Source organism: Capricornis sumatraensis, chromosome 18, assembly GCF_032405125.1.
Source record: "Capricornis sumatraensis isolate serow.1 chromosome 18, serow.2, whole genome shotgun sequence".
Classification (NCBI taxonomy): domain Eukaryota; kingdom Metazoa; phylum Chordata; class Mammalia; order Artiodactyla; family Bovidae; genus Capricornis; species Capricornis sumatraensis.
In genome coordinates this window covers 77943764-77956737 of record NC_091086.1, presented here as the reverse complement: position 1 = coordinate 77956737, position 12974 = coordinate 77943764, and the positions used below count along the sequence as shown (strand labels likewise).

The window sequence follows — 12974 nt, the reverse complement described above, 5'->3', positions numbered from 1 at the left end:
CCTCTGTGACAGGAGTCAGTTTGCATTTGGTAAAACTTCTTTGGAAATACAGATCCAAATTTGATTTGGAAAGGAGTGGTTTTTCTTTCACTTACTAATGATGCACCTCTGCCCTCTGATGGGCTTGATCAGAGCTTGTCACGCTTGAAGGTGTGCAGGGAGTGCGCCAGCCCCCCGCTGTGTGCTTGGTGCCCAGAAGGCCCAGGCTCCCTGCGCTTCCCCCAGACGCGCCTCGGGCTCCTTCTGTGCCCGCCCCCTTTAAACGCGCCTCCCTAAACCAGGACTCGGGGTGGGCCTCTGGGCGGGTGTCAGCGACCCATAAATGGATCTGGGGTGCCAGAAACGGGGGGTCCATTTTGGGGGCCTGTGCTGGTGGGAGATCGGAGCCTCGGGGAGCTGTGGGTTTTATCTGCAGTGTGATTACGAGGACTGTCATCGAGCACAGTACCTGGGGTTGAGAGAAAGAATCTATGGGGCTCCAGCTGGCCTTGTGAGCTCATGGACAGAGATCCAAGGGGTTCTCTGAGGGCTCCACGCCTTTACCCTTCATGGATCTCTGCACTTCGAAACACTGCTGAGGACCCCAGCCCACAATCACAAGTTGTCCTCCAGAGGTCGGCTCTCAAATTCCTGACCCTTGAGACCTGGGACATCTAGGTGTGCAGCTGGGCTCATCTTGTACCTGGTGCCCACTGCCCCAGCCAAAACCGCCCCTCGTCTACCTCCCTGTCTCCCAGGAGACGGAGGTGGAGACAGTGGGGCCCACTTCCCCTCTGGAGGTTCCACACTAGACAGAGGTGTAGACAGTAGGCCCACTTCCCCTGGAGGTTCCCCAGTAGCAGAGATGTAGACAGTGGGCCCACTTCTAGAGACTCCCCAGTAGATCGAAGTGTAGACAGTGGGCCCCTCCCCTGGAGGTTCCGCAGTGGATGGAGGTGTAGACAGTTGGCCCCTCCTACCCTGGAGTTTCCCCAATAGACGGAGGTGTAGACAGTGAAACCCACTTCCCCTGGAGGTTCCCCAGTAGATGGCGGCGTAGACAGTGTGCCCACTTCCCCTGGAGGGTCCCCAGTATATGGAGGTGTAGACAGTGGGCCCACTTCCCCTGGGAGATTCCCTGTAGATGGAGGTGGAGACAGTGGGGCCCACTTCCCCTGGAAGTTCCAGAGTAGATGGAGTGTAGACAGTGGGCCCCTCCTCCCCTGGAGGTTCCCCAGTAGACGGAAGTGTAGGCAGTGGGTCCACTTCCCCTGAAGGTTCCCCTGTAGATGGAGGTAGAGACAGTGGCCTCCCTCCCCTGGAGATTCCAGAGTAGACGGAGTGTGGACAGTGGGGCCCACTTCCCCTGAGGGTCCCCAGGTGTGGATAGTTGGTTCCCAGTGGATGGAAGTGTGGACAGCACGGTCCCTCTGCCCTGGGAGGCGCCATGCTTGCTTACCCCGTGAGCTCTGGCCAGCACAGACCGCACGCTCAGAGCGAGGGCAGGCACCCCGCATTCGCGCTTGGGGGCCCTGTGGCGTGGGCCCCTCACCATCTCATGCTGGCCTCTCTGTCCTCCCCACCCCCGCCCCTGCAGGACCTTAGGCCCTGGATTCCCCCCTGGACCCCAGGATCCGGGATCTCTGACGCTGGTCTGGGGTGACAGCAATTCCCAGCTTCACTGAGGAACCTGCCCGGTGCACAGCCTGACTTTAATTTCTGGAGATCCCTGGGGCCTGTGCCCAGACAGAGCGGACATTGAGTGGCTTGCTGTCAGTGCAGGTCGGCTGTAGGCAGGAGCCTGTGCTCGTGTGATTGGGGATGCCCCCTGATTCAGGGACGTGAGGGGCAGGGAAGCAGCAGAACTGCAAAGAGGTCTGATGTGACACAGATGTGCTCGGGTGGCACAGTTCACAGCTGGTGCAGGCACACACGTGGGTGGTGGAGACACACGGGTGGGCGGCAGGGGCTCACACGGGCAGTTCAGGTGCACAGGTGCGGTGGGCTGGCATACACTCTGCACGGACCCTCTCAGTGGACTCGGGTTTGTACCAGTGCACGTACAGGTGGGGGTGTGTGGGCTGGGAGTGCGGCTGCCGCGGGAGAGGCAGGTGGGTTAAGGGCTGGGGGTCCCCAAGCCCTGCCCAGGCATGCACACAGGAAGATGGGGACCCCTTCCCTCCAGGGCCACACCCGACTGGTCTCAGCGCCAGTTGGCCACACGGGGGCGGTGCTGTGCCGCCTGGAGGGCCACCCGACCCTGGGTCTCACCCAGACCCGAGCCCTGACCGCAGACGTGGAATTTCCAGAAGCAGCGGAGAAACCCGAGGGATCGGGTCGGTTGTGAGGATGGAAACAGCTCTGGGGCTTTTCCTTTGTCAGGATTCTCCACACTCAGGCCCGTCTGGAGCCCTTGAGAGTCGGTTCGGGGATGGGGCAGAGGAAGGGCTACCGGGAAGCCGGCCCAGCCTCGGGGGGCTCAGGGTGGGGCCGTGCAGGGGGCCAGGCCGTCTGCTGCCTCGAGCCTGGTCACTCAGCCCCTGCCCCTGGCTGCCTGCTCTCACACTCCTCCTCCATGGGCATCATGAGCTGATGACCCAGCTCCCTATCTGTCTGCCAGGAACATGATGGATGTGCCCGAGACGCCACTGTTCTCATCCAGCTTCCTAGCCCAGTTCTCCACGAAGAGGATGGTCACCCGGTCACCACCCCAGTCACCGCCCATCACCACAGCCAGCTAGGGGAGCCACCTGCGCAGTCCAGGCGAGCCTGGTCAAAGGGGGAGCGGGCGGGGGCCCGAGGAGGGGGGCGGGCGGGGGCTGCAGCGGAGCTGATGTGAGGAACAGTGTGTGGCATGGCCGCATCACTGCATCTCCCCTTAAGGGCGAGTGTGAGGGTGACTGTGAGCGTGAAAGTGTGCCAGGGCATGCGTGAGGATGTCATCGGTGTCCAGGCTGCAGGTTCCAGGAAGCCAGCCTGTTTCCAGTAGTCATGTATGGATGTGAGAGTTGGACTGTGAAGAAAGCTGAGCACCAAAGAATTGATGCTTTTGAACTGTGGTGTTGGAGAAGACTCTTGAGAGTCCCTTGGACTGCAAGGAGATCCAACCAGTCCATTCTGAAGGAAATCAGCCCTTGGTGTTCTTTGGAAGGAATGATGCTAAAGCTGAAACTCCAATACTTTGGCCACCTCATGAGAAGAGTTGACTCACTGGAAAAGACCCTGATGCTGGGAGGGATTGGGGGCAGGAGGAGAAGGGGACGACAGAGGATGAGATGGCTGGATGGCATCACCGACCCAATGGACATGAGTTTGGGTGAACTCCAGGAGATGGTGATGGACAGGGAGGCCTGGCATGCTGCAGTTCATGGGGTCGCAAAAGGTCGGACACGACTGAGTGACTGGACTGGACTGGACTGGACGGGACTGGACGGGACTGGCGAGCACAGCTCACAGGCATGAAGTGCACTCAGTGTTTTGCAGCCTCACACCACCCTCCGTGTGACCCCTCGTCCTGTGAGGCTGGAGCGCCATCCCCGTGAACACTGAGTCCCCGCCCCCGCCTGCCACCCACCGTTCTCCAGGAGCCTGACCCCTCTGGGCCCCTGTGTGAGCAAGTCCTGCAGGGTCTGCCCTCCCGGGACTCGTGCCCATCGCTGAACACAGAGTCCCCAGATCTCACCCACGCTGGAGCCTGTCTTGGACTCTCCTTCCTATTTAAGACGTGTGAATGGAGCACCGTGCGTTCACCCCTCACCTGTTGGTGGACACTCAGGCTGCTTCTAGTTCTTGGCTGTCGTGAGCATGCTGCTGTGAACCTGGGTGAGCAGGTTCCTCCTCAACACCGTGCTTTCACTTCTTTCAGTCATATCCCCAGAGGTGGTGGATTATGTGACAGATCTATGTTTAAGTTTTTGAGGGAATTCCATTCTGTTTTCCACTTGACTGCACTATTTTGCATTCCCACCCACAGTGGCCAAGAGCTCCACTTTCTCCATATCTTGCAACATTTATGTTTTGCCAGTTTTTATGTTTTGACTAGTTTTTGGTGTTAGTTCTAGAAGATCTTATAGGTCTTCACCAGTCAGTTCAGTTCAGTTGCTCAGTCTTTGCGACCACATGAACCGCAGCACGCCAGGCCTCCCTGTCCATCACCAACTCCCGGAGTTCACTCAGACTCGCGTCCGTCAAGTCAGTGATGCCATCCAGCCATCTCATCCTCTGTCGTCCCCTTCTCCTGCCCCCAATCCCTCCCAGCATCAGAGTCTTTTCCAGTGAGTCAACTCTTTGCATGAGGTGGCCAAAGTATTGGAGTTTCACCTTCAACATCAGTCCTTCCAAAGAACACCCAAGACTGACCTCCTTTAGAATGGACTGGCTGGATCTCCTTGCAGTCCAAGGGACTCTCAAGAGTCTTCTCCAACACCACAGTTCAAAAGCATCAATTCTTTGGTGCTCAGCTTTCTTCACAGTCCAACTCTCACATCCATACATGACCACAGGAAAAAACACAGCCTTGACTAGACGGACCTTAGTTGGCAAAGTAATGTCTCTGCTTTTCAATATGCTATCTAGGTTGGTCATAACTTTCCTTCCAAGGAGTAAGCGTATTTTAATTTCATGGCTGCAATCACCATCTGCAGTGATTTTGGAGCCCAGAAAAATAAAGTCTGACACTGTTTCCAATGTTTCCCCATCTATTTCCCATGAAGTGATGGGACCAGATGCCATGATCTTCGTTTTCTGAATGTTGAGCTTTAAGCCAACTTTTTCACTCTCCTCTTTCACTTTCATCAAGAGGCTCTTTAGTTTCTCTTCACTTTCTGCCATAAGGGTGATGTCATCTGCCTATCTGAGGTTATTGATATTTCTCCCGGCAATCTTGATTCCAGCCTGTGCTTCATCCAGCCCAGCGTTTCTCATGATGTACTCTGCATATAAGTTAAATAAGCAAGGTGTCAATATACAGCCTTGACGTACTCCTTTTCCTATTTGGAACCAGTCTGTTGTTCCATGTCCTATTCTAACTGTGGCTTCCTGACCTGTGTACAGGTTTCTCAAGAGGCAGGTCAGGGGGTCTGGTGTTCCCATCTCTTGAAGAATTTCCCACAGTTTAGGTCTTCATAAAACTGTTCAATTTCAGCTTCTTTGGCATTAGTGGTCGGGGCATCTACTTCGATTACCATGATGTCATCCATAAAGGAAATCAACCCTGAATAGTCATTGGAATATTCATTGAAAGGACTGATGCTGAAGCTCCAATACTTTGGCTACCTGACGCAAAGAGCCAACTCATTGGGAAAGACCCTGATGCTGGGAAAGATTGAAAGCAGAAGGAGAAGGGGGTGACAGAGGATGAGATGATTGGATGGCATCACCGACTCGATGAACATGAGTTTAAGCAAACTTCAGGAGACGATGAAGGACAAGGAAGCTTGGTGTGCTGCAGTTCATGGGGTCACAAAGACTTGGACACGACTAAGCATCTTCTTCAAAGATGGAGAAGCTCTATACAGTTAGTAAAAACAAGACCGAGAGCTGACTGTGACTCAGATCATTAACTCCTTATTGCAGAATTCAGACGTAAATTGAAGAAAATAGGGAAAACCACTAGACCATTCAGGTATGACCTAAATCAAATCCCTTATGACTATACAGTGGAAGTGACAAATAAATTCAAGGGATTAGAGCTGATAGAGTGCCTGAAGAACTGTGCATGGAGGTTCGTGACATTGTATAGGAGGCAGTGATGAAGACCATCCCCAAGAAAAAGAAACACAAAAAAGCAGAATGGCTGTCTGAGGAGGCCTTACAAACAGCTATGAAAAGAAGAGAAGCTAAAGGCAAAGGAGAAAAGGAAACATATTCCCATTTGAATGCAGCGTTCCAAAGAATAGCAAGGAGAGATAAGAAAGCCTTCCTTAGTGATCAATGCAAAGAAACAGAGGAAAACAATAGAATGGCAAAGACTAGAGATCTCCTCAAGAAAATTAGAGACACCAAGGGAACTTTTCATGCAAAGATGGGCACAATAAAGGACAGAAATGGTATGGACCTAACAGAAGCAGAAGATATTAAGAAGAGATGGCAAGAATACACAGAAGAACTGTACAAAAAAGATCTTCACGACCCAGATAATCACGATGGTGTGATCACTTACCTAGAGCCAGACATCTTGGAATGTGAAGTCAAGTGGGCCTTGGGAAGCATCACTACAAACAAAGCTAGTGGAGGTGATGGAATTCCAGTTGAGCTGTTTCAAATCCTCATAAAGGATGATGCCTTGAAAGTGCTGCACTCAATATGCCAGCAAATTTGGAAAACTCAGCAGTGGCCACAGGACTGGAAAAGGTCAGTTTTCATTCCAATCCCAAAGAAAGGCAATGCCAAAGAATGCTCAAACTACCGCACAATTGCACTCATCTCACATGCTAGTAAAGTAATGCTCAAAATTCTCCAAGACAGGCTTCAGCAATACGTGAACCATGAACTTCCAGATGTTCAAGCTGGTTTTAGAAAAGGCAGAGGAACCAGAGGTCAAATTGCCAACATCTGCTGGATCATCAAAAAAGCAAGAGAGTTCCAGAAAAACATCTACTTCTGCTTTATTGACTATGCCAACCCTTTGACTTTGTGGGTCACAATAAACTGTGAAAAATTCTGAAAGAGATGGGAATACCAGACCACCTGACCTGCCTCCTGAGAAACCTGTATGCAGGTCAAGAAGAAGCAACAGTTAGAACTGGACAAGGAACAACAGACTGATTCCAAATAGGGTAAGGAGTGCATCAAGGCTGTATATTGTCACCCTACTTATTCAAATTATATGCAGAGTACATCATGGGAAATGCAGGGCTGGATGAAGCACAAGCTGGAATCAAGATTGCTGGGAAAAATATCAATAACCTCAGATAGGCAGATGACACCACCCTTATGGCAGAAAGCAAAGAGGAACTGAAGAGCCTCTTGATGAAAGTGAAAGAAGAGAGTGAAAAAGTTGCCTTAAAGCTCAACATTCAGAAAACAAAGATCATGGCATCTGGTCCCATCACTTCATGGGAAATAGATGGAGAAACAGTGGAAACAGGGTCAGACTTTATTTTTTGGGTTCCAAAGTCACTGCAGATGGTGACTGCAGCCTTGACATTAAAAGACGCTTACTTTTAATGTAAGAAGAAAAGTTATGACCAACCTAGATAGCATATTCAAAAGCAGAGACATTACTTTGGCATTACTACAACAACAGTCCGTCTAGTCAAGGCTATGGTTTTTCCAATAGTCATGTATGGATGTGAGAGTTGGACTATAAAGAGAGCTGAGCGCCAAAGAATCGATGCTTCTGAACTGTGGTGTTGGAGAAGACTCTTGAGAGTCCCTTGGACTGCAAAGAGATCCAACCAGTCCATCCTAAAGGAGATCAGTCGTGGGTGTTCTTTGGAAGGACTGATGCTGACGCTGATACTCCAATACTTTGGCCACCTCATGGAAAGAACTGACTCATTGGAAAAGCCTGTGATGCTGGGAAATATTGAAGGCAGGAGGAGAAGGGGACGACAGAGGATGAGATGGTTGGATGGCATCACTGACTCAATGGGCATGAGTTTGAGTAAACTCTGGGAGTTGGTGATGGACAGGGAAGCCTGGTGTGCTACAGTCCACGGGGTCGCAAAGAGTTGGACACGACTGAGCGACTGGACTGAACTGACCTGAAGCAACTGAACAGTGTTTGACAGTAGCCATCCTAATAAGTGTGAGGTCGTATCTTATTTGTGGTTTTTATTTGCATTTCCTTAATAATCTGTGAAAAAGCCAACTTAAAACTCAATATTTAAAACAGTAAGATCATGGCATCTGGCCCCATCACTTCATGACAAATAGAAGGGGAAAAGGTGGGAGCAGTGACAGGTTTTTTCCTCTTGGCTCTAAACTCGCTGTGGACGGTGACTGCAGGCATGAAATTAGAAGACACTTGCTTCTTGGCAGGAAAGTTGTGACAAACCTAGACAGTGTATTAAAAAGCAAAGACACTGCCCTTGTCAAGCATCCCTGACTATAGTCTGAGGGTTTATTTCCGGGCTCTTTTGTTGGTCTATACTTACCTGTTTTATAGATGAGAAAGTGAAGGCTCAGAGAGGACCCATAATTTGGCCAAGGTCGTGTGGTAAGTCGTGCTTAGGCCAGGGTTTGGCAGAAGGGTGCCCTGGCCCTGCTGTATTCATGCAGAGGTGGGTGCACAGGGGGCCCGTCAGACCCAGCCACTCCTCCCACCAGGCCCCACCCAGCCCGGCTGTGCTGGGCCCGCACCTGGTTCACAGAGGTGCAGACTAGCTTCCAGCAATGAGGTCTCATTGAAATTGTCTTCCGGCAACGCACAGAAACAGAGAGGTAAACGTCTGCCCCCAGAACCCAGGAAGGGCAAATTCCAGGGGAAGGCTGGCAGTCCGTGTCCCCAGAGCCTGGGGGGGCTCAGGGGGGCGGCGGCAGGGGGTGGCTGAGGGCTCCCTGAACAGGGAGCCCCTCCGCCCTTGAGCAGGAGCCAGCCCCTGAGACAGCACCCACAGGTATGCACTGCCCAACAGGCCCAGCGCTCTGTCCACCCCAGCAGTGCCTCCCTCTGTGAGAAGCGCGGGACGGTTCCCTCGGCACCTGTAAGAGGGCAGAGCAAGGACCTGAGGAGCAGCTCAGAACTCCTGACGTCCACAGTCTCAGAGACGGCCGGACACATCGCATCAGTTAGAAAAGAACCACTTCTAGTCAAAGACATGACACAGAATGGACGCAGAGCATCTGGAAGGGAAAAGCTAGAGAACAGAGCGAACTGTGGGGAATAGAAATTCGGAACAGAAGAGAGCCTTTTCCAGAGCTGAGGTGCGTCCGCGAGGACTGGAGGGGAGCACGGGCGCAGACAGGAGCAGGGAACTCTGCGGAGCCGCCCTCAGCCCGACAGGGCAGTTTCTGAGAAGGCCCCCCACGTCCCTGGAACTGGGGAGCTCCTGCAGAAGAAGGGGCCGGTCCCCGGTGGACAGAGCCTGCAGCGGGGCCTGAGGGGTCGGGGCGGGGGCTGAGGCGGCCTGACTCACGGAGCTGCGGAAGGCTCGCTTCTCAGACACCAAAGGATGTGGGGGACAAGGCAGGTTCAAAGAAAACCAAGTGAGTCACCGTTCATGGGGAGCGGGTTGTGCAAGAAAGGAAGTAGCTGCAGTGAGCTGCCCACCCTCCCTGCTCCCCGCCCCTCCCCTCCCCTCCCCCTTCCCCACCCCACCCCTCCCCCTTCCCCACCCCGCCCCTCCTCCCTCTCCCTGCCCTCCTCCCCCTCCCCTCCCCTCCCCTCCCCCTTCCCCACCCCACCCCTCCCCCTTCCCCACCCTCCCCTCCTCCCTCTCCCTGCCCTCCTCCCCCTCCCCTCCCCTCCCCTCCCCCTTCCCCACCCCACCCCTCCCCCTTCCCCACCCTCCCCTCCTCCCTCTCCCTGCCCTCCTCCCCCTCCCCTCCCCTCCCCTCCCCCTTCCCCACCCTCCCCCTGCCTCTTCCTTCCCCCTCCCCCTCCCTTCTGTCCCCACAGTGGCTGGTTCTGGGCTGTGAGGCTGTAGCAGGTTAGGGTTAGGGATGAAGTGAATAGATGAAAGTTCCTGCTGCCTGGCCCCCCTCAACAGAAAACCCAAAGGTCAGGAGTGAGGGAGGCAGGGGTGGCCTCTGCCTGAAGCTGAAGGATACACCGGACAGCATTCCAGTCAGAAGGGTCCTGGAGCAAGAGGAGGGGAGGGCGGAGCCTGGGGGTCTTGGCTGCACCCTCTTCACAAGCAGGGCTCCTGGGGATCCTGACCCCCCGCCAGGCCGGAGGGCACAGTCCCTCGTCTGCTCTGTGCCCTGGATCAGGAAGCTCTGCTTGGCCGTGCACTGGACACTGGACACACTCAGGGACATGCATGGGACACACTCAGGCACACTCAGGGATGGCCCTCAGGCAGGGAGGGGGCACTGCGGCACTACGGGCGCCCCCCTCACGGGGGGACAGAGAAAGCGCAGCCCTGGACGAGGGCTGCTTGGGCAACACGCTGTCCCCCGGGGCCGGGGGGCCTGGCTCCTGTGCTGGGCACCTGCAGAGTAACTGCGCACCCCGTCCGCCCTCGAGGAGGCCTTGGCTGTCTGGGGAGGTGGGGTGGTTGGAGCAGGCCGCACAGCAGGGATGGCGCTCAGGCTCGCGTAGCGGTCACGTCACCCACCTCCCAGGACGGCAGGTCTGGGGCGCGGACGCAGACACCCAGTGAGCAGCGAAGGCACCTGGGGGCGGTCTCTTCCCCAAGCCTCTCCCCTGCCAGGTGGTGGCTACCCTCCCACCCTAGGAGGACAAATGATCCAAGGAAGAGGAGTCTGTCCCTGGCTGGTTGGACCTTCGTTGCCGGGGCAAGGAGGGGAGAGAGGGCAGACTCAGCAACCTGGAGCCTATTTGCAGTTGGGGTTCCTGAGTGTGGAGGGAGGGGAGGTTCTGAAGAGAACCCCGCCCGAGTCGCAGCCCCAGAGGGGCACAGTGCGGGGGGCAGTGGGCAGGGTGGGCACGTTGCTCAGTCACTCGGTTGTGTCCGACTCTCAGCGACCCCACGGACTCAGCCTGCCAGGCTCCCCTGTACATGGGATTCTCCAGGAGAGAACACTGGAGTGGGTTGCCATTTCCTTCTCCACACGCTGGTGAATAAAACAGGGCGCCCACAAGCTGCCGTGTGTCTCCACGGTCTGTGTGGACTCTGTCCTGCTGGCCTCCTGGGAATACTGCCCGGCAGGCCCAGAGTCACGCTCACGGTGGGAATGCACCCTGGGTCCCTGGGGCTTCAGAGGAGGCACCGCCCTGGGAGGGCTGCCCTGTTTGTGTTCAGTCCCAGTGACGCCCCCAGGTCTGCAGAGGCCGTGGGCTCTGGGGCAGGCACAGCCGACGGGAGGCTGGAGTGGCAGGGGCGGTGCGTGGACACTGCTGTGCTCGGCGTAGGGCGGCCCCGGGAAGAGGCAGCAAGAACTGCTGAGGTGTCTCACTCAGGCGGGCTCCCCAGGGGGCTGGTGGACGCGTAGGAATGATGCCCGGGCAGCAAGCTCGAGGGGACACAGAGGATTCCGGGCTCTGTAAACAAAGCTCCGTGTCCTTCTGTCACCCACCCAGGGGTCTCCACCCTCCATCCTGCTCTGAGGGCCCCCTACAGGCCTGGCCTTCACAGAGGGGACCCTGTTGCCCCTGCCATCCGAGATGTACCCTCCCAACGTCTTACGCGTGCTTACTCTTTCTTTTTAACAAAAAGGGAAACAATGAAAGTAGTTCAAAAGCACTCCGTGCTTCTGCAAAATAATCAGCAATTGTGGACTTTTTACAAGGGAAAGAAAAGAAAGTTCGCCTGTGATCTGAGTTATGCACCCAGAGTCTTTCTGCGCACAACGCACTTTACAAAAATTGAATCAAGATACAGCAGCTGATTTTAACTGCTTAAAAAATACAGCCACATAGCTGCATGTTGCTCCATGTCAAAAGGTAATATAAAACAGTAATAATAAAAGCTGACACTTTGAGTCCTTGTTCTGGAGTGGGGACTCTGCTTTTCCTCAGGTAGAAGTGAATAGACCTGGTGAGTTTGCTTATTAGACACTGGAGCAAAGAAACATCTGTGTGATTTCAGGCAAGAATAAGCCCTGTAAAAGGCAGGGTTTGATCTGGGGTGGATGTTCTCTCTGAGGACAGAGGATCAGAGCGCCAGTCCTGCCAGTATCTGCAGAAGAGATTTCCTGGAGCAGGAGCAAGTGCCAAGGTCCTGAGGCCTGTGGTCTGTGAGGTCAGGATGGGACCGGGGCTCTGGGTGGGGGTGGGATCAGGGCTGGCTGCAGGCTTGCATGAAGACAATGCGCGGTTCCCCGGGGACCGGGGAGGGTCCGGATTGCCGAGCAACACAAGGAGGCCCCTGGGCCGAGGTCTCCAGGGACCCTTCAGACTTTGTGGAGAACCCAGGGGGTGAGGTGAGGTTCATGGATGTCTGGGAGGCTCTGGGCCAGACATTCAGCTCCAACCCAGTGAGGGAAAGCGGGCCTTCCAAAGTCCGGACATGTCCACCAAGATGGAGGGAGGGTAGGAGGGTCAGGGTGGAAGAGAGGGAAGGAGCGCGGGAAAGATGGGAAGGGTCGGCTGGAGGCCTTAGCTCCCGTGAACCAGAAAAGTCCGGATCAAGACTTCCTCCTGGAAGTGCGAGGTTGGAAGTACTATATTAATATTTTAAACTGTAAGACCCTTTGGTTTTAGCAATAACCCCACTGAAGCAGGTAGAGCAGTATATGCTACGTTACACATTCTGATCCGGATGCCGGGACCCAGCGGCTAGGGGAGTTCGGACCCTGCACCTCGGCACCGCGGTTCGGTGCCCGCCGGCCTCAGCTGGCGGGGCGGAAGGGGGCCGCGACTGGAGGCGAGGACTAGAGTCCGGGGCTCCCGCGGGGAGCATGCGGGCCCCGAGGGGCACAGCGCAGCCTGGAGGCGACAGGGCGTCGAGCGCTCCGCGAGGACGCGGGCGGCGCAGGGCACCGGCCCACCGTGGCTCGCTCGGACTCGGGGACCACGGGGAGAGAGGGGCGCGGGGCAGGACGCCCCGGGCGGGGACGCACGAGCCGACCCGGGGGCCCGGACCGCGCGGGGTGCACGCGCGCGCCCCCTGCCGCCGCCGGGGCTCGGTCGTCTCGGGGCGGGGCGGCTCGCGTGCCGGGGTGGAGCTGTCCTTTCGCGGCCGCAGCCGCCGCCTGGTCCCTGAGATGCGAGCGCCGGCAGCCGTGCCAACACAGCTCCCGGCCCCGGCGGACGCCTCCCGCGGGCGCTCCCGAGCCTCCGCGCCCCGCCGGCCGGGTAAGTGCCCCGGGCGCGCTCCGCCGCTCCGGCTCCGCGGTGGAGACCCGCGCGCAGAGCCATCTCCCCAAGGGTCCCCCTGCACTCACCCCATCCTCAAGTCTCCAGGCCCGGGGGTCCAACCGGCAGC

At 56.0% G+C, this 12974-nt stretch overlaps 1 protein-coding gene across 1 annotated transcript in view; it reads left to right on the top strand.

Annotated features, from left to right (window-relative positions):
• The first annotated feature begins 12753 nt into the window (after window positions 1-12753).
• The window catches only part of AHRR (aryl hydrocarbon receptor repressor), a 78438-nt gene continuing 78217 nt past the window's right edge, over window positions 12754-12974 (top strand). The window contains exon 1 of the mRNA XM_068990708.1: window positions 12754-12844. Within this exon, the coding sequence (XP_068846809.1) occupies window positions 12754-12844 (91 nt within the window). The remainder of the gene's footprint in view (window positions 12845-12974) is intronic.